Source organism: Canis aureus, chromosome 16 (assembly GCF_053574225.1).
Source record: "Canis aureus isolate CA01 chromosome 16, VMU_Caureus_v.1.0, whole genome shotgun sequence".
In the NCBI taxonomy this organism is placed as follows: Eukaryota; Metazoa; Chordata; class Mammalia; order Carnivora; family Canidae; genus Canis; species Canis aureus.
Genome location: NC_135626.1, coordinates 41,799,425 through 41,820,399, shown reverse-complemented (window position 1 = coordinate 41,820,399; position 20,975 = coordinate 41,799,425). Strand labels below are relative to the sequence as shown.

The 20,975-nt window shown below is 48.5% G+C and overlaps 1 protein-coding gene across 5 annotated transcripts in view; it reads left to right on the top strand.

Moving 5' to 3' along the window:
• Nucleotides 1-11,248: 11,248 nt before the first annotated feature.
• The window catches only part of MPP3 (MAGUK p55 scaffold protein 3), a 27,279-nt gene continuing 17,552 nt past the window's right edge, over nt 11,249-20,975 (top strand). The window contains exons 1-9 of one of the 5 annotated variants that reach the window (XM_077853421.1): nt 11,249-11,367; nt 11,681-11,754; nt 12,489-12,622; nt 12,868-12,986; nt 13,246-13,323; nt 14,515-14,595; nt 14,795-14,932; nt 19,032-19,113; nt 20,287-20,372. In XM_077853421.1, coding sequence (XP_077709547.1) covers nt 12,511-12,622; nt 12,868-12,986; nt 13,246-13,323; nt 14,515-14,595; nt 14,795-14,932; nt 19,032-19,113; nt 20,287-20,372 — 696 coding nt within the window. In that variant the 5' untranslated portion in view covers nt 11,249-11,367; nt 11,681-11,754; nt 12,489-12,510. Of the gene's footprint in view, nt 11,368-11,680; nt 11,755-12,485; nt 12,623-12,867; nt 12,987-13,245; nt 13,324-14,514; nt 14,596-14,794; nt 14,933-19,031; nt 19,114-20,286; nt 20,373-20,975 lie in introns of all 5 variants that reach the window. The other 4 variants (XM_077853422.1, XM_077853424.1, XM_077853423.1 and 1 more) reach the window with 4 other exon arrangements.

The window sequence follows — 20,975 nt, the reverse complement described above, 5'->3', positions numbered from 1 at the left end:
TCCTACCCCGTAGGGTATATGAGGGGCAGGGGACGACCCCCTGATGGGTTTGGGGATCTGAGGAGAGCACACTTGTGTCCTGCTTCCTACCTAGAGTACTGGAGGTGCTCTGCCATCATAGGATGGGAGAGCAGTGGGGAAAAGGGGCTTCTGAACACGTGGCTCTCTGGCAGCCTCATCACATCTGTGAGCCTGGGGGGGCCATGGCTAGGGTGATACGATGAGCAGCAGACCCAAGGAGGAAGGAACAGACACACTGGAGCCCGCAGGAAGTGGAGAGCCCAGCGGATGCTGGCAGAAGCGGGTCATGGCAAAGGCTTCTCCCTCCTTTTCTACGCCCTGATGGTAATTAACAACCTCTGGGATTTAGAACCATCTTAGGGAGAAAGGAGAATGAGGGAGAACTTTCAAGTTTACTGGGAGGCATCTGAGAAAACCTGCACTGAAACAGAAGTCCCAGGTGTGGGGTAAGGGTTAGCAAGGCCTGTTAGCAGGGCAGACAACATCTGGCCAAAAAGGAGCCCAGCTTGACAGTCACCTGGCTCTGGGTTCCCCCCTGGATTGGACTTGTTTGGACTGAGTCACTTCCACTGATCTAAGATGGCAATTTGTTCCTCTTCTATAAGGGTTTCTCAACATAAGCACTACTGACATTTTGGCCTAGATGGTTCTATGTTATGAGAGTCCATCCTGTGCATTATAGGATGTTAAGCAGCATCTCTGGCCTCTATCCACTAAATGGGGGTAGTCTCCTCCTTGCCCCCTCCAGTTGTGACAATTAGAAATGTCTCTAGACATTGTCAAATGTCCCCCTGGGAGGCAAAACTACCCTGGGTTGAGAGCCACTGCCTTAGATGATGACTGAATTGAGGGAAAAAAAAATAAAAGGAGACTGCAGGCGTCCCCCCGCAGTGGGGCTGGGGCCGTCCCTGTCACACCCGAGCTGCAGAGTAGCCCTGCCCAACACACACTCTGCAGATGAGCCAGCTCCCGGGAGAAAGAGAACAGAGAGCTGGGTGATACATGCCTTGTTTCTCCTTCCAAATTCATTAAGGAAATAAGCAAAGGAGTGGAGAGAGACCAAAGGTGCTATACCAGTGGGCCTCTCTCTTCTTGGAAGGAAATGTCAGGAGTGGGGGTGAAGTGTCCCCCACAAAGATGGATGAGCTGAGCCACAGGCTGGAAAAAGCCTGCATCCCTGAATCACCGCTTGGGAGAAAGCTGCCCCGACAGCTCCCAAGTCTGCAGCAGACTTGGCGTGAGCAAGAGATAGACTTTGTTTAGCCACTGAGATTTTATGGCTTGTTTGTTGCTGTGTCACAGCCTAAACCACCATTTGTTTTCTCATCCACATCTCATTCTCTAGCCCACCTACGACTCCCCCATCCCCAGCCGGTTGCGAACACAATCCTTCAACCTCCTCCACTGAAACAAATCTGAAAACTCCTTTTGAGATTTTTATGTTGACTGAGTGGTGGACTTTTTTACTTCTAGGAATGATGCTGAGATGAGGGGGGAGAGCAGCAAAAAACACGGAGTGATTAGGGCCATCCTCCGTCAGAAGCTGGTTGAAACAGGCATATATGCTAAAATCTTTGCAAAAACTCTGAAAGCTTAATGTAGTAGTGGGATACCTTGGATCGGATCCCAGAATAGAGAAAGGATTTTAGTGGAATAACTAGTGAAATCCTAATAAAGTCTGGAGTTTCATTAATAATAGTATACCAATGTTAATTGCTTCGCTGTGACAAATGTACCAGGTTATGTAAGATGTTAACATTAAGGGGGGGCAGCACTGCTGGCCCAGCAGTTTAGCGCCACCTTCGAGTCGCATGTCGGGCCTCTGCATGGAGCCTGCTTGTGACTCTGCCTCTCTCTCTCTCTCTCTCTGTGTCTCATGAATAAATAAATAAAATATTTTTTAAAAATTAGGGGGAAACAGAGTGAAGGATATTCAGGTACTTCCTGTACCATCTTTGCAACTTTCCCATAAATCTGAAATTATTTCATAATATAAAAGTAGTTTGTTTGTTTTTTTTGTTTTGTTTTCTTTCTTTCTTTCTTTCTTTCTTTCTTTCTTTCTTTCTTTCTTTCCTTTCTTTCTTTTCTTTCAGCAAGCAGTGAAGCATCAATATGAGTGTGAGAGGTTATCAGGCCAAGGTCGACAAGTAGAAACCCAGAAAGATGAGCTGAGTATGCAAAGCACTCTTGTCCTTGAGAGTATTTACTGATTAAGAAGCAGCAGCAAAGGGGATGAGCTAGGAATCTATGTTCCCCCAAAAGTGGGGAATCTGGTATATGTTTTTTATCACATTAGGCTAGAACCCCAAACAGCTGCACTTTTAGACAAGGGTCAACTGCAAATAAATGAAGCCATCATGGACTCAGCCTCTTGCCTTTGAGGTGTCTCCGGAAACCTCAAGCTTTAAACTTGATTTTAAAATGGTCCTGTTCTGGCAACACCCTCCCTACCCCAACCTCCAGATAAAAAGATACCAATGAAAAATCCTTTCTGGAGGAAATAGCATCAGCCTAAGTAAGTCTCAAGTTATTTTAAAAATTGTTTTTGCAAATATAATCCAATACACCATTGAAGACAACCAGTTGTGTGAGGAGGCAAGACTCCATCAGCGAGAATGGGCAGAGGTAGCTGAGCAGGGAAACAGACCTGCGGAGGCTCCAGATGTTGAAAATACAGCAGGAACAGCCTTGACACAACAATTCTTACTCTGTTCAAGGAGGTACAAGTCAAGCTTGAAATGCTGAGCAGATGAGTGGAAAATATACAAAATGACATAGCAGATCTGAAGGATATAAAATTCCAGAAGTGAAAAAAAATGTGACAATTAAAACAAAGAATCCAATGCATGAGGTTCAAATTAGACACAGTTGAAATGGTCAGAGTGAACTGAAAGATATGCCAGAAGAAACCATCGGAAAAGGGGTGCATGGGGGGCACAGTCGGTTGGGCATCTGACTCTTGGTTTTGGCTCAGGTCTTGATTTATGATCATGGGCTGGAGCCCCATGTTGGGCTCCATGCTTAGCATGGAGTCTGCTGGAGATTCTCTCTCCCTCTTCCTCTGCACCTCCCACTTGTGCGCTCTCTCTCTCATAAATAAATAAATAAATAAATAAATAAATAAATAAATAACTCTATCTATCTATCTTAAACAAAAGAAGATGAAGAAGAAACCATCCAGGAGGAAGCACAGAGAAATGAAAGGATGGTAAATAGAGAAGAGGAGGTAAGAGAAACGGGGAATAAAGTGAGAATGTCCAGCATGCAGTTTATTGGAGACTCAGGAAGACAGAAGACAGAGGATGTGACTATGCAGTCATGAAAGAAAGAATTGCAGAGAAGGTTCCAAATGTGAGAAACATGCGGTATGTTCTTTGATATGTGTGTGTTTCCTTTTTCTTTATTTTTTTAAAAAAGGATTTTATTTATTTATCTGACAGAGAGAGAGAGAAAGGAGAGAGAGAGAGAGTGCACAAGCAGGGGGAACCACAGAGGGAGAGGGAGAAGCAGGCTCTCTGATGAGCAGGGAGTCTCAAGTGGGGCTTGATCCCAGAATCCTGGGATCATGACCCAAGCCGAAGGCAGACACCTAAGCAACTGAACCACCTAGCAACCCATGTGTGTGTGTGTATGTGTGTGTGTGTTTCTAATATGGGGGTGCTAGAGGTCGCAGCCCAGGGAATGGGCCCCACTTGCCTGGGTTCAAAGGAGGTATGGTATGGACACCTAATGGGTGACAGGTGGCATAGTAGAGTAGTGGGGGGAAGGCTGGTCTTTTCATTAAGTAGTAAAAGAAGATTATACTGAGTGAAGAAAACCAGGTTTACAAAAGACACATTGTATGATTCCATTTAGAAGAGTTTACAAACAGGGATGCTTGGGTGGCTCAGTGGTTGAGCATCTGCCTTTGGCTCAGGTCGTGATCCCAGCATCACGCAGGGAGCCTATTTCTCCTTCTGCCTGGGTCTCTGCCTCTCTCTCTGTGTCTCTCATGAATAAATAAATAAAATCTTAAAAAGAAAAAATCTTAAAAAGAAAAAGAAAGTTTACAAACAGACCGAAGGAATGGTATTGTATTAGGATACATACACTTAGATGGTAGAACCAGAAAGCAGAAGTCATGACTACAGAAGTCAGGGCAGTGTTTGAACTTGTCATATGTGTGTGGGGGGTGCCCAGGATTTCTGGGGCCCCCGGTTTATTCCCCTCCTCCAACCTCCTGCCAGTGGTGGCTTCACGAGTGTTCACTCTTGACTGATTTCTGGAGCTGCCTTATTTGTGCCCTTTCCTGCATGCACCTCCTATTTCACAAATCCAAACTGTGTTTTTGAGATGGAGTAACAAAAACAACACATAGGAAAAAACAAGTAGTTACAAGTACTTCCCCTTGTTCTCCTTGAGAGGTGACTAGGCTGAGAGCTCCCTTTCTTCAGACCCTTCTGACTCACCGCCTTGATGCCTGACTGGGAGGGAGCCCATTGCTTCTCTTGGAATGAGTCCTTGCTTGCTCCGGGGTCTGGGCCAAGTGCCAAAGCAAAGGGGGCAGACCTGTAGCCTCCAGGGTTCTTGGCGTCACCTCTGTGAGGATCGCTGGCATCCTGTCTTTTTTAGAGTTGCTTCCTCTCCCCTCCTCTGCCTATAAAGACAGACCCTAAGTCATTCATTTCTCCAGCATGGAGGTCCTCTTCCTGTGCCATCTGCAGTGACCTGGCCCGGTGAGGCCACCCCACCTCCAGGGCCCTCAGCCATCTTGGTCAATTCTGCCCTGAGTCACCTTCTCTGTCCTGGGTGCAGGCCTCTCCCCAGCTCTCCAATCCAGACTCTCATCCACCCAAACATCCCTCTCTTTCTCTCTCTTCCTGCTTTTCCTTCCAAACCGTTTGCCCAAATATCCCCTGGGCTAAAAGGATAGGTACATATACACATTTTGGTAAATAATATGCTAAATGGTCTTCCAGAAAGTTTGCATCAATGAACCCTCCTTCCAATGTAAGCCTGTTTATTTCCCTACAAACTTGACTGCACTAGATGTCAACAGACGGACACATTTTTGTCTCAGTAAGGACATCACTTTTTATTTTGGTTTAGAATTCTTTGATTATGAGTCAAGTTAGGCATGTTTTTGTATGCTTATTGGCTGTATCTTTTTCTTTTGTAGCAAAGTCCTTTTTTAGCCATTTTTCTTTTATTCCATCTTATTGATTCGTGTGATGCTCGTAAATTAAGGTATTTAACTATTGATCATGCTGCATACCATATCCTAACATGTTACCAATAATATTTTTGTCCATAAAAGTGTTTACATTTCACTTAGTCACACCTATCTTTTTCTTTATAGATTTGGGTTTGGATTTTGGCCTTCCCTCACTCCAGGATTATAAAAATAAATCCACTGGAGAAGTATTTTGGTGTGCAAAGTGAGGTGGGGATCCAGCTTTTTTTTTCTTTTTGCATAAACAGTAGCTAGTTGTCCCCACACTATTTTTTTTTTAGTAATTCCTCCCCCCACACTTATTTATAATGTCATCTTTCTAAAAAGTTAAATTACCATATACATGAGGATTATTTCTGCACTTTCTAGTCTGTTCTATTTGTCTAGCTGTTTCTTCGGTACTAAACTTTAGAAAGTTGTTTTCAAGTCAGAAATGTTTCATATCGGATGGGGCCACCCATCCCACTCGGTTCTATAACTCTTCTTTTCCAGAATTTTCACCAGTGCTTATTTTTCCTGATGAATTTTGGTAGCATTTAAAAAGTTTCCTCTGAAAATCCTTTTCATACCTTAATTGAGATTGCATTGGGTTTGGAGAAGATTTTAGAGCGAAATGACATATTTACGATAATAAGCTATCCTTTTCTGTGTTTTTTGAGTTAGTCTTGGTCATATATGTGCTTTACTAGTGTTTTAGGGGTCCCTCCCTCTTATGTATCAATAAGTATTCAATCTTTAGGTTACTCTCTTAGTTTGGAATTTTTTCTTTCATTATACTTTATTTATTTCTGTTCATAGGAAAGTCATTGAATTTGTAATAGGAATTGCGAATTCCGCTCTCTTAATCTCCTCAGCACTTCTATTTCTTTTAAGATTTTTTTTTTTTTAATTCATGAGAAACACACAGAGAGAGGCAGAGACATAGGCAGAAGAGAAGCAGGCTCTCTGCAGGAAGCCTGATGTGGGACTCGATTCCAGGACCCTGGGATCACGACCTGAGCTGAAGGCAGACGCTCAACCTCTGAGCCACTCATGTGTCCCAGCACTTCTATTTCTATTGTAGGCCAATTATTTTGAATTTCTAGGTATACCACCTGTGCTGCCTCCTTCTTTCTAGTATCTATGCCTACTATTTCTTTTCCTCATCCACTCATATTGGCTGCCACACCCAGAGCGATGTTGTATAACTCTGGTGGCGATGCCAGACACCCTGAAGTTTCACTGTTGTGTTCATGCACATTTAGGGTTGATATGGCTTCTTGGCCACCTGATTCCTTCTCATTATAAAATATCCCCTTTTATCCCTGGTAATATTCCTCGTTTTGAGGTTTACTTTGCCTGACGTTAATGTAGTCATTTCAGCTTTCTTAAATTAGTATTTCCAAGGTAAATCTTTTTTCCTTCATTTTCTTTGATCATATCTGTATTTTTAGGTTTAAAGTGAGTTTCTTTAAATAGTCTTGCTTTTTAAATCCAGTTTGGGGACACCTGGATGGCTCAATGGTTGAGCGTCTGCCTTTGGCTCAGGGCATGATCCTGGGCTCCCAGATAGAGTCCTGTGTCAGGCTTTCTGCATGGAGCCTGCTTCTCCCTCTGCCTGTATCTCTGCCTCTCTCTCTCTCTCTCTCTCTCTCTGTGTGTGTCTCCCATGAATAAATAAATAAAATCTTTTAAAAAAATCCAGTTTGATGATCCCTTATCATGGAGGATTTAGTCCATTTACTTTTTATAAAAACAATCTTATTGAGATATAATTTACATACCATAAAATCCATCCATTAAAAGTGTACAAGTCAATGGTTTTTAGGATATACAGAAATTGAATAGTAGCATTTTTAGTAGATTCACAGAGATTAGTATATTCAACAGACGGTTGTAAAACCAGCACCATAATCTAATTTTAGAACACTTTCATCATCTTAAAGAGAAAGCTAGTACGCATTAGCACGCACTCCTCACCTCCATTTCCCCAGCCTAGGAACCATACCTCTGTCTCTATAAATTTGCTTATTCTGGATTTTTCATATTAATGGAATTGTACAATATGTGGTCTTTTATGAATGACTTCTTCCACTTAGCATCACATTTTGAGGCATGTATCAGGACCTCATTTCTTTTTATTCCATTGTATGATGATGCCTTGTTTTATTTATCCATTTATCAATTGATAGACATTATTTTTTCTCCCACTTTTTTGCTATCACAAATAATGCTTGAACATTTTATTTTTCTCCAGGTTTTTGTGTTTTCATTTTCATATCTTGGGTACATATTGAAGAGTGGAGTTGCTGGATCATGTGGTAACTATGTTTAAACTTTTGTTCTCTTTCATTTTTTGTAAGATTTTTATTTATTCATGAGAGACACAGAGAGAGGCAGAGACATAGGCAGGAGGAGAAGCAGGTTCCCTGTGGGGAGCCCAATGTGGGACTCAATCCTGGACCCCAGGATCACCCCCTGAGCCAAAGGCAGTTGCTCAACCACTGAGCCACCCAGGCATCCAGTTCTCCTTCATTTTTGAAAGATATTTAAAAAACATCACGTATGGGTGTATCTATGGAGTTAATATTAATTTTTCACTTTTTATTCTATTCCTAGATTACTTTACATGGAGTTACATTAATAGATTTCCAATGAGTAAACCATTTAGTTTCTGAACACTAAGCCATTTTTAGAATATACTCTACTTGATCATGGTAATTCTTTTTGCGTCCTGGTGAAATTATCTGCTCATACAGTTTTCGGGATTTTTTTCATAAGTGAGATAGGCTTGTGAAGTTGAGTTTCTTTGGTTTTTGCTTTCTTCAACAGCAAAATGCTATGTTTACTTCCTAAAAAGAATTTTGAAGATTTATTTCTGTTTCTATGTTTTAGAAGAGGCACAGGTATCTGTTTAAGTGTTTGATTGAACTATCCAGTGCTTTCTGAGGGAGCAATTTTTTGACAACTGTACTCTAATTTTTTTTTTAATTTTAATTAGGCTCTACATCCAACGTGTGCCTTGAACTCATGACCCTGAAATAAAGAGTCGCATGCTTTACCAACTGAGCCAGCCCCAACAACTCTACTCTTTTCAAATAGGTTTGTTTAAAAAAACAAACCTATTTGTTTGTTTTTTTAAACCTACCTAGAGTTGTTGGGGCCCCAACAACTCTACTCTTTTCAAATAGGTTTGTTTAAAAAAAAAAAAAAGGAAGAAAGAAATAGGTCTGTTAATGGTTCTCTCTCTTCTGGGGTAATTTAGGTAACTTGCTGCATCATCATCATCATCATCATCATCATAAACAACTGGGTTTCTGGACCAGTCAAGTCATCTGAGTGCAGTGACAGCAACAAAATCACAACATCCCAGGAATCATACAGTATGTATTTTCTGTCTGCTTTCTTTCATTCAGCTTCATATATTTTGACATTCACCCACATTGTTGCATGGTGGGGATAATCTTAATAGTAGTTTGTTTCTTTTTAATGATGAGCAAATATACCACCTTGTGGACATACCACAGTTCATCAGTTCACTTGTTGAAGGACATCTGGATTGTTCTCCATTTTTTATTATAAACATGCATTGGATATTCTTGTACAGCTGTTGTGGCCAGATGGTTTTATTTTGCTCAGATGAATACCAAGGGATGGAATTGATGGATCACACAATAGATGTATGTTTAGTTTTTCAAAGAAGCTGCCAAACGGTTTTCCAAAGTGTTGGTACCATGTTATATTCACATAGCATTGGGAAAACTCCAGTTGTTCCTCATCCTTGCCACCTTAAGTGTCTGGAGTACTCTCGCTTTCACCCTCTAGTACATGTGGAATGACACCTGCTGGTGGCTGTAATTTACGTTTCCTGATGACAAATGATAAAGGAAGAGCACTTTCTCTGATGCTTATTGGGTATTTTTATATTTTCTTTTGTGAAGTGGGTGTTCATGTCTTTTGCCTGTTTTTTTTTTAGCTGTTTTTTTTTTTTTTAGCTGTATTGTTTGTTTGTTTTTTTTATCATTGAGTTACAGGAGCTCTTTATTCCAGATATGGGTCCTTTGTCAGATAGATATGCTATGAATATTTCTGCTCAGCCTATGGCTTGCCTATTTTCTTGATAGTGTTTTTTGATACATAGAAGCTTTAAATTCAGGGGATCCCTGTGTGGCCCAGCGGTTTAGCGCCTGCCTTGGGCCCAGGCAGTGATCCTGGAGTCCCAGGATGGAGTCCCACATTGGGCTCCCTGCATGGAGCCTGCTTCTCCCTCTGCCTGTCTCTGCCTCTCTCTGTCTCTCATGAATAAATAAATAAAATCTTAAAGAAAAGTTTTAAATTCAGATGAGATACATTTACCAATTTTTTACGGGTCTCTGCCTTTTATGTCCTTTCTAAGAAATCTTTGTGTACCAAAAGATTGAGAAGATATTCTTCTATGTTTTCTTCTAGAGGATTTATCAATTAAGTTTATGTTTGGGATGCTTGGGTGGGTCAGCAGTTGAGCATCTGCCTTCGGTTCAGGGCATGATCCTGGTGTCCTGGCATCGAGTCCCGCATCAGGCTCCCTGTGAGGAGCCTGCTTCTCCCTCTGTGTCTCTGCTTCTCTCTCTGTGTGCCTCTCATGAATAAATAAATAAAATCTTTAAAAAATGTTTTAAAAATTAGGTTTATGTTTAGGACTATGCTCCCTCTTAACTTGAGGGACCACACTTTGTACGTGGTGTGAGGTAGGGATTGCAGCCCCCTCCTCCCATACACATGAATACCCAGCTATTCCAGCATCATTTGTCGGTGAGCTCATCAAAAATCATTTGACTCTCTATCAGATGGTATCCCTCCAACACTAAGCTCCCAGGTAAAAAATGTGTCTCATGCAGTCTTTCTGTACTGAAAGTGAGTCGCCAATACAAGGAGCATCACATCACCTGGAAGCTTGTTAGAAATGCAGAATCCAGCAACGCTCCAGCCTAGGCAACCTCCAGATGATTCCCAGGCGCATTACATTTTGAGAAGCACTGGTGTAGATCATTTTTGATGAGAGAGGGGAAATGTCATCATGACACACTCCACCACTGACAGCCTCCCCATGTACTGCAGGCTGCGGGGTCCTGGGAACTCATTTCCTCTTCTTAATATGCTAGACTACTCCCAGACACAATCTCAGGTCCACCTCTCCCGACAAGTGCTGCTGCGCCTTCTTTGCTGCTGGGAGACCGGGGAGGGAACTCATTCGCTCAACCCCATAGCCACCTGCTCACTCACCCAGCAGTTTCTTCTGCCCTCTCTCCCATACACATCTTCCACCCCTGAACCTTAGTTTCCTCAATTACGGAGCCTAGGTAATAATGGTGCCGATCTCAGTTGCTAATGCGATGCAAAGTGATCTGAGGAGTACCTGGGCATAAAGACAGCACAATAAAAGTCAGTGATCTTCACGGCCATTTCGCAGAGCCCGTCGCCCAGGAGGAGCCCGAGCGTACGGGCTGCCTTCCCTCCTCCCCGTCCCCCACCCCCCTCAACCCCACCCCCTACACCCGGACAGGACCGAGCCTCGCGGTCTCCCCAGCTCGACTTCTCCTCCCTCCCTTTCCGCGCCGCGGGGCACAGCGCCGATCCGTCTTTCCCAGCACGCTGCATTGTTACGGCCACTTGCCCCCGCCTCTGACTGGTCCCCGTCCGACACGCGAGTTCTCAAATCCAGGTTGCCTGTCTCGGGCGGCTCTGAAGCCCCAGCCCCCCGCACAGCGCCGAGCGCTCGGAGGGCACCGCATGAATGTTTGCGGTATTGCCCAGTACGTGAAACAGGCGCCCAGCCCCGCACCCGCGGGGGGGGCCGTGCGGGCGGGAGGCGGGCGTGCGCCGGGTAGAAGGGCGCTGGCGGGGGCTCCGCGGCGCTCGGCGGCGCGGACGGCGGGGCGGGGGCCTAGCCTGGGAGGCCCGAGGGCCAGCCCGGGTCCGCGCTCCCCGCGCTCCTGCCCCGCCCCCTCCCGCGCCCCTTCCCCCGCCTCCTCCCGCGCCCCGCCCGCTCCCGCTCCGCCACCCCCGCCCGGCGCGGCCGCGGCAGGGAGGGGCCGGGGAGGCGGAGCCAGCGGCGGCCGAGGCTCCGGGCACCCGCGCGGCTCCCGGTGGTGGAGCGGAGATCCCGGCGCGGCCAGGTAGGAACCCCCGCGGGGAGGCGGCGGGGAGCGGGGCTGCGGCGGGAGGGGCGCGGCGGGGCGGGGAGGAGGCGCCGGGCCCCGCCCCTCGTGCGCGCGGCTGCCCGCGGCCCCCCCGCCCACCTCGGGCCCCCGCCGGGGGGAGGGGGCGCCGAGTCCCCGCCCCTCGGCCCCGGGCCTTCCTCCTGGCGCTCGCACCCCCCGCCGTGCGACCCGCTCCTTTCCCGCCGCTCGGCGTCCTCGCGACCGCCCGCCCGCGGCCCCCGGGGTTCGCCTCCCCTCCGGCCAGCCGCGCTCCTTGTTCGTCCCACAGGTTCCTTCCGGAGCGAGCTGGAGCCCGCGCGCCCGGCCGCCTCGGGGTAGGGGCACAGCCGGGAGGAGCGCGGGGTGAGTCTGGCGAAGGCCGGCGCGGTGGCTGGAGAGCCCAGGACCATTCTTCTGCATCTTGGTGTCACGGTGCTCCGCGCAGTGGGGCTGGCTCCATGTTTGCGGAACGAATGAATCACTATTCTCCTTGTCCCCTTCTGAAGGAGGACTTCTTGAGGTCCACGTGCTGCAGAGCACGTTGGGGGGCCTCCCGAGCTAGGGCTGTCCAGTCCTACATAGCAGAGACCCGACTCTCGTTTCTCCACCTCGTCTTTACACTCCGTTCTGGGGATGCTCCCTTCAGTTTGGGACGCGGGGGAGGTGGGGAAGGAGGGAGCTTGGAAGCCCAGACAGGTGCTTGTGAAGGACAAGAGATTTGAGTAGAGCCTCTTAGAAGGTGACAGGACGCGGGGACGCTGCCGGGGAGCGAGCACCCACCGTCAGGCAGGGGCCACTTCGTACCTTTGAGACCAGCCTGGAAAGGCCACCAGAGTGTGGATTCTGACCTGCAAGCCACTAGCTCCTCCCAGCCTCTGCTTCTTCATCAGTAAAATGGGGATATTAGCATCCATTCTTCAGGGCTTTGTGCACATTAAGAAAAGTGTCATATGAAACCACCTGGCGTAATGTTTGGCACATCCAGGCTACTAGCAAATCTTAGTTTTCTTTCTTTGCTCTCTGAAAAACAAAATGAGCAGAGACTTATTTGTTCCCATGTCCTCTGTCCCCAAATTGGCCACGGACCGACACAGCAGGTGTGCAAGCAGTGTTTGTTGAATGAATATACTCCATGGAGCTGCTACACCGCTTACCCTCCTTCTCCCAGAATCTGCAGGCAGAGCTCTGGAGCTGACCAGCACAGACATGCCCGTGCTGTCCGAGGACTCCGGTGAGTGCCTTTCCTGGGCTGGGCGTGCCCAGAGTGCTGAAGAGGGAGCCTGCCCAGCAGCCCCAGGCTGGAGAGAAAGCAGGTCTCTCAGCCAGCATTGGCTTGCAGGAGCTGCCCTGCCCGCAAGCCCTGGGAATGAGAGTCTGGGGAGAGACTGTCCACATGGCCGAGTCCACTCAGGGTTCCACGGGGCGGGAAGTACCCATTGCACTGGCTATACTTCGTGGTTCATACACTCTCCTCAGGTTTGCATGAAACCCTGGCACTGTTGACTTCTCAGCTGAGACCTGACTCCAACCACAAGGAAGAAATGGGCTTCCTGAGGGATGTTTTCAGTGAGAAAAGCCTCAGTTATTTAATGAAGGTAAAGCCTCATTTCATCCCATCTGCTGAGGGATTCTAGAGGTTTTCCTACCTGGCTGAGGCCTGTGAAGTTCATCTTAACCATTCGCTGCCCTGGGACAGTCTTCGTTAGCCCGCTATGAATGGCTATCCTTTCCGCTGACCCATCGGCGGCCCACTCTGCACCCATCCCCACAGTCAAGAGCGGGCTGTGAGGTCTCCAGGGCACCCCTGGGCAGCTGACTTGAGAGGCCCTGGTCTGAAATTGGCTGTCTTTGCAGATTCACGAGAAGCTTCGCTATTACGAGAGGCAAAGTCCAACTCCTGTTCTACACAGCGCTATGGCTCTTGCTGAGGATGTAAGCCCTTGATTTTTTCTTATGGTGTTAGCCCCACTCCCTACTCCATAGGGCTCCTTCATCTTGCCTGTCACCATCGCTTAGCCTCAGGGACATAGGGGCTCTGAGTCCAAAGGTGAAGAGACATCTCCTTCCCTTCTCTGGCTCTTCCTTGGGCCCCCTAATGGGCAGGAAGAAACTTATGAGCCTTGCACTGGGCCAAGGGACACAGGGACATGATGACGCCTGCTTACTGTGTGTTCCCGAGAAAGTCTGTTCCCCCTGCTGTGAAATGAGAGCATTTGGATCAGATCAGCAGTTCCTAAACTCTTGAGGCCTGGTGATATGAAGGTCAAACAATCACCTTGTACCATGCTTTGGGGAGGCCCCATGTGAAGTCCTGGGGTCAGGTGACTTGCAGCATGTCCCTGCTTCCTGGCTCAGGGCTTTCATTTTTAAAAAGAATGCTTCCTATCTCTTGTGGACCCGGCCTCTGTGTTGCATGGTTTGGGAAGAGCTGTCCCAGTTGAATGCTGAGGCCAGCTCCAGAATAAATTTCCCTAATGCCAAGAGATGGCCTGGTGAGGCAAGGGTGCAGCCTGTGAGTGCACATCTCTCCTTTCTCCCCTATTCGATGACGTGATTAGGAGCATGTTAGGCTGTCAGGCTCCCGGGCTTAGCACTGCCTTTCCTACCAGCTCTGGAACCTGCCACAGGTCATTCAACTGCTCTGAGCCTCAGTTTTTTCATCTGTGGAATAGCACAGTGGTGAGGGCAACAGATAATAGAGCCACACAAGCCCAGGCTCAAATCCTAACTTTTCAACCTTAGGCAGAAGATATTTAATATCTCTTGTGTAATCCTTGTCTGCCAAATGGCAAAATACCAGTACTTGCCAGGTTAAGTTCACTGTGAGATTTAGGTGGAAAGGTCCACATAAAGCAGATGGCACATAGTAAGGGCTTAATAAGTTGGCTCCTGGTAGGAGGACCTTACTGAGCTACTCAGGCTCTTCTGATCCCTGCCGTGACTTCCCTGAGAGTGTCAGTCCTGGGGCGGCTGAGGTTCTGATGCTCTCCTGGGCGCTGTTACAGTTCCTGTGAGGGCCCTTGGGTCTGTTCTTAGGGATCAGGGTTCTCCCCGGGCCACTCCCTCCCGGCAGGCTCATGGCACCTGCAGCCACGTGTGGTGTTCTGTCTCATTCGTCCACAGGTGATGGAGGAGTTGCAGGCCGCCTCTGTGCACAGCGACGAGAGGGAGCTGCTCCAGCTGCTGTCCACCCCCCACCTCAGGGTAGTCCCGCAGTCCCTGCTTGCCCACGCGGCTCGTGTCCTCCCCGGCTAAAGAAGGGAGACTTCTGAGTGAGGAGTCCTAAGGGCCAGTGTCTGGGAGGTGGCTTCTATGGCGTGAGATCCGAGACCCCCAAAATCACTGCCTGGCCAAGGTCCCCCCGCGATCCCTGTGAGCTTCATTTCTCTTGCTTTCCTAACAGGCCATGCTCATGGTACACGATACAGTGGCCCAAAAGAATTTTGACCCTGTTCTTCCCCCTCTGCCTGATAACATTGATGAGGATTTTGATGAGGAATCAGTGAAGATTGTCCGCCTGGTGAAGAACAAGGAACCCCTGGTATGTGGCACCCACCTCTCTTTCCCCAGCCCCTCCCTGTACCACTCTCCCACCCAACCATAAAACTGGGAACAGAGCCCCCCTGAAGTCCTCAGAGTGAGTGATGGCAGCTTTGTCAGGGCTGCCATGGTCCCCGTGCACCTTTGTGTGCAGGGTACTTCTTTCCCTGGGTGTATATAAGCCTCACTTGACTGTGGCCAAGCTCCTTTGTGCAATAAACAACCTGGGCAGCTGTACAGGGCAGCCCTGATCATCATGTTCCGAATCAGAGATTGGCAGACAGTGGTCCAAGGGCCAAACCCAGCTGACTGTCGGCTTTTGTAAATAAAGTTTTACTGGCACATGGCCATGCCTGTTCATTTATGTATTGTCTGTGGCTGCTTCTGCATTGCAATGGCAGTGTGGAGTAGTTACCACGGAGACAGTGTGGCCTGCAAAGCCTAAAATATTTACATTTGGCCCTTTATAGAAAAGTGTGCCAAATCCTGCTCTGAATCCTGCGGAAGCATGGGGCAGCAGCCTTTCTTCTCCCCAGCTGACAGATTGTTATCATTTTGGTCCTAGTGCAGCATTGATTTACCAAGCAAAGGGACAAGATTGTTTATTAGATGGAGGAAGTGGAGGAAGTCCAGAGAGTCGAGCATTTGCCCCAGAGAATGCCACAGCTGGCGTTCTTTCACCAAGTGCCCTCCGCTAAACCACTTCTGCAGATGGAAGAGGCCCTCTCTTCTCCCTCTGCTCCCCCCTCCCCCTGAAAATGGAGCAGAGATTCATTGCCTCGGCAGATGTCTGTGTGCCAGGCACTGTGCTGGGCACTGGCAGATCAGAGGTGATTAAGACTTAGTCCTTGCCCTCTGGGAGGTCACAGGAGAGTGGCAGGAGTTTCCTGGAAGAGATGATGCCCAGGCTGAATTCCAAGAAAAGGAACAAGTTTTCCAGAAGGAAAAGAGAGAGGAAGGGTACCCCACACAGTAGAACTACCTGAGCAAAATCATGGTAAGGGAACCAATGTGGTGTATTTGTTCACAGAGAGTCCCGTTCCCCTGCCTTGGTTCTTAAGTTCAGCCAAGAAAGAATTCAGAACCAGACTCTAGAGCAGGCAAAGGTTTAATAGCAGTTTAAGTGAAAAGACACTTTAGAGACAGAAGGGTGGGCAGGCCCAGAGATGGCAGCTGCCCTGGGAGGTCACGGTTGTTTTTTCTTTTTATATTTGGGATAGGTTATGGGTCATAGCTAGGGTGGTTGCTGACTGAGGTTGCAGCTGATCATCCAAGGGACTTCTGTTGACTGGGAGCAGGAGTTCTGGGCCCCATATGGTCCTTGTCTGACCGTCATGGCAACCATTCTGGGGATGGGAGGAGGAAGGATGGGGAAAGGGGTTAAAACCACAATGTATACATATTATAATGAAGCTATAAAGCTATAGGTTACTGTAAGGCAGTGGTCATGGGGAAGAATACAGGTACATCCCCTGGGGTTTGTCCTGCCCATTTGGAACTTGGCCTCAACCCTTTTATCAGTCGGAAAGCACTTATTTGCTGCTCATATCTAGCTAACTGCCTACTCTATCAAATTTGGGGAGCTCTGGGCTTCCTGGTGTGGATGAGAATGCCAAATTTGTGGTTAGGAGTGACAGAGGTGGGGCTGGACCATAGCCCATGCAGAGTGTCATAGTTTGTTCCTAAAGTCAGTGGGGGGCCATTGTAAGGTATTTTTTTTTAAAGAGCTTGTTTATTTATTTTAGAAAGAGAGAGAGAACATGAGGGAAAAGGCAGAGGGAGGAGATAGAGAATTTCAAACAGACTTTCCATTGAATGCAGAGCCCAATGGGAGGCTCAAGCCCATGACCCATGAGATTATGACCTGAGCTGAAACCAGGAGTTGGATGAATGCTTAACCGACTGAGCCACCTAGGTACCCCCATTGTAAGGTTTTAAGTAAGAAATAACATGATCAGGGTAGCCCCAGTGGTGCAGTGGTTTGGCGCCGCCTTCAGCCCAGGGCGTGATCCTGGAGACCTGAGATTGAGTCCCACATCAGGCTGCACGGAGCCTGCTTCTCCCTCTGCCTGTGTGTGTCTCTGCCTCTCTCTCACTGTGTGTCTCTCATGAGTAAATAAATAAAATCTTAAAAAAAAAAAAAAAGAACATGATCAGATTTGAAGTTTAGAAAGATCACCCTGGCTGCCGAACAGAAAGTGGCTTGGAGGGTAAGGCCGGAAGCAGAGGACAGATTTGAAGGTAGAGGACCAGACAGGTGGATGTCCAGAAAGAGAGCTTGACTTAGGCCTGTGGGAATAGGGGAGAGAAATCCAAGAAGTAGTTCAGAAAAAAATTAATGTCACTTTGTGACTGCCCTGGTTTGGGCAGGAGTCTGGGGGGATGCCTAGGATAGGGCCCAGGTGTCCGGCTGGGACGACTAGGTGGGCACTGCAGCCATCATTCAAGGGAGGGGATAAGGAGGAGCTCAGGTCCTATCGAATTCATAAGTGGAGACATCCAGGAAATGGAAGGATTATTTTTTCAGAGATACAGACTGGCTGCTGCCAGCATCTGGGAGGGGTTAAAATCATACCCGAGAGGTCAAGACCACATGGGTAGAGCAGACAGTAAGGCAAGAAGGGGAGTAGGGCCAAATCCTGGCCCTTGAATCAGGATTTGAAAGGAAGATAGAGGAGGACCTGTCCATGGAGACACATCGTCTCTGGGAAGACCCAGGAGAGAGGGCCGTCAGCAGGTCCCAGGCCAAGAGAGGATCCTAAAGTGAGAGCTGGCAAGAGGCAGACAGGCAGGAGGTAGAGGCGAGAAGGCTGAGGCTGGGTGGGAGCCGGCAGCTGGTGGCTGGTGTTCTTGAGGTTGCAGGTGGCAGTGACTGGTAGGGCAGGAAGCAGAGAGAGCAGGTGCTTGCTCAGAAGGAGCAGAGACTGGTGGCTGCTGGATGCGGGGAGGGGAGGCTCTTTACTCATGAGGGGGACGTGATAAAATTCTTGGAGTCAGGAAAAGGAACCAGCAGAGAGGGGGCATTGAGACTGCCAGAGGGGGAAGGAGAGGACAGAAGGACCTAGATGGGAGGAGCCCCTCTGCTGAGAGCAGGAAAGGGAGCACAGGATGGACAGAGATGCCGGAAAGTTGTAGGTCTAAGGGGAAAGATGCTGTGGGGTTCTTGGTTGATGATTTCTTTTTGCAGCAGTATTTGTCCTACGGACTTCAAATAGGTGGCGTGAATGAAGTTAATAACAAGTGTGCTGATATGTTTGCAGTAACAACCAATCATAAAAGGTTAACATTTATTGAGCGTTTACTGCATGTACTTACTGTGTGCCCCATGATTGAGGCTTGCCTGCATTACCTGATAGAATCCTTGCACCATCCCCGGGAGTTCAGTGCTGTCCCCCACCCCAGAGGAAATCGAGAAGATGAGGGGCTTCCTTGCTAAGGCTTCAGGCTTTCAGTAAATGACAGGTAGATTCAAACCCAAGGTCATCCAACATCAGAGCTCAGCGCTTCACCTGACTGCTGCCCTGCCTGCCACAGTTCGACCTGCGGGGTGCACAAAATTGAGGGCTTATTAGCATCCCTTGTCCTAGACATCATCTGTGCCGTGCTCCATGGACCGCGGCCTGGTCCTGAAGCTCTGGCTCGTACATAATCTGTTCCCCTCGGCAGCCACAGGATGCCCGGTCTCCCGTGATTGGTTAAAGGTTGAGAATTTGCAGGCACGTCCTCTCCTCATTATTAAACATCTTTGCACAAGGCGAGGGCTGTGATATGCGAGACAAACACTGGACTTGGCCTCCCACAATCCTTTACTCTTTCCCAGCTGGGTGACCTTGGGGCTGCTGACCTTCTTTGAGCCCTTGTCCTTCGTCTCTGAAACAAGATTGTCACAGCGTCATTGTACTTTGTAAGGTGGGAATTGCTGTGCTGTGTTAACGTGAGATGCTGGTTTCATTGCGTCCTCAGCACTGCAAAGGGCCCCGTTGATCTGCTGTCTAGGGTGATATGCGGAGAGATCGGGAGGCTCTATTGGGTCTAGAGAGTTGGGGCCTGAGGTTTTGGGACTGCTTCTTAGAAACCTACCTGCTCTGTCTCCAATGCAGGGTGCCACCATCCGGCGGGATGAGCACTCAGGGGCTGTGGTAGTGGCCCGGATCATGCGAGGGGGCGCAGCTGACCGGAGTGGTGAGTGGCGTCAGTGCTGGCCTGGCGCAGGTGATGGCCAGTGTGCCCCAGCCTTCCCTTTGCTGTGGCCACAAGTTTCCTTTTCTTCTCCTCTCTGATTCCCTGTTTGGAATATGTTTTGCCTTCTGGGAATGGGGTGAGAATTTTCTTCTTCTCAAGCCTGGTAGAAATTTCAGGCACAGAGAACTTTGGGGCTGATTAGAAGGGCTCTTGCACTGGCCTCGCCCAGGGCTATGGTCGTTAAGCCAACAGCAGGGGCTTGGCGGGGTTTCCTAACTGCAGAGCAGGGAAGCCCTTCCCCACCACCCCTGTTGTCCCTATTATGGAGGGAAGGATGTTCACGCCCCAGATTTGTTTGGGTGGAAAACAGGTTGAGAATCAGTGTTGTGTGAAAAAACTACTCAGTTGGGAGGCAAACCTTCTGGTATAGAGAGGTGTTACCCCAGAAGTCTGGGGATCACTATTGTGGAGACCAGTGCTTCTCACACAGTAACAAGCATCGAGAACCCTGAGCATCTTGTTAAAATGCAGATGCTGATTCAGCAGGTCTAGGGGTGAGTGGGGGTGGGGGCAAGATCCTGGACGCCTGACTGCCTTCTGGCTGCTGCTGCTGCTGCTGCTGGGTATCACTTTGACTAGCAACTACGGCTCAATGTGCAGAGATGCTTGTCTTTAAAGCAGAGGCCAGTGGACAGGTGTATTTAATTAATATTCTTGATGACATCTTTCTTGGTGCCTTTAAGTTTTCTTGTTAAGATTGGAGAAGGACAGCCTTAGAGTATGTCTGTTAGCCCAGGAAGGTGAAGAGTGAATGATGTTTGTAAAGAAGCAGAGGTTATAACCGAAGGAACCAGGTTTTCTATGTCAAAATAAGTGTGTTTGAACACAGGCTCCATTATTTCTTAGCAGAGTGGTGTGGAGGAAGCCACACAATTTTTCTGGGGTCTCAGCTGCCTACTTGTAAACTGGCGATTTCACTGGGTGGTTTTGAGGTGGCGATGCTGAGTGAGGCACCCTGCACGCAGTAGGAGTCAGTCGGCCCCGCGCCCACCTGTGCCTTTTCTGCCTTGAGTCTGTCATAAGTGTGGCTGGTGGGTTCCTCCAGTGGGCGCCAGTGGTGCCCTGGCGCTGACGCCCCTTCCTGTGCTGATGGGTAGCCCCTGTGTCTCCTAGGTCTGGTCCACGTTGGAGATGAGCTCCGAGAAGTGAATGGGATCGCGGTCCTGCATAAGCGCCCGGACGAAATCAGCCAGATTCTGGTCCGTGCTGCCTGGGTGCTGGCGGGGGGTGGGATGCTGGGGTGTGGGATGCTGGGGTGTGGGTCTTTGGAGACCAAAGCAGGGCACCTGCAGGAACCAGGGAAGATTCTGGCTCAGTCTCTGTTTTCCTGAGGAGGCTGCAGGCAGGGTGGCCTTGCAGCATGCCCAGTGTCAGGGCCAGAGACAGGAAGAGTGACACTTTTAGGCCATTGGCCCCTCAGATCTCTTCAGCATAGCCCCAGTCCCTTTCCCGAGGACCCTTCTGGGACATCCCCTCTTCTAAAGGCCTGAGGAATATGGAATAAGAAGCTGCAGTACAGGGAGGCCCAAGAGCAGGGGCTTTGGGATCAGCAGGCCCTGGGTTCGAATCCCACCTCCACTACTCTCTAGTTGTACAGCCTCAGGTGAGTCATTAGGTCACCCTGGGTGTCACTTTCCTTTCCTGTGAAGAAGGAACAGGGATGGTTTCTCATCCAGTGCATGGTTATGATCAGGATATAAACATCCGGGACAGGATACAGCACTTCACACCTGTAAGGGAGTTCTAGGGTGTTCAGTGCTGGGATGCAACCACCAAAGCCCATTCGGGTAGGACAAGTCAAG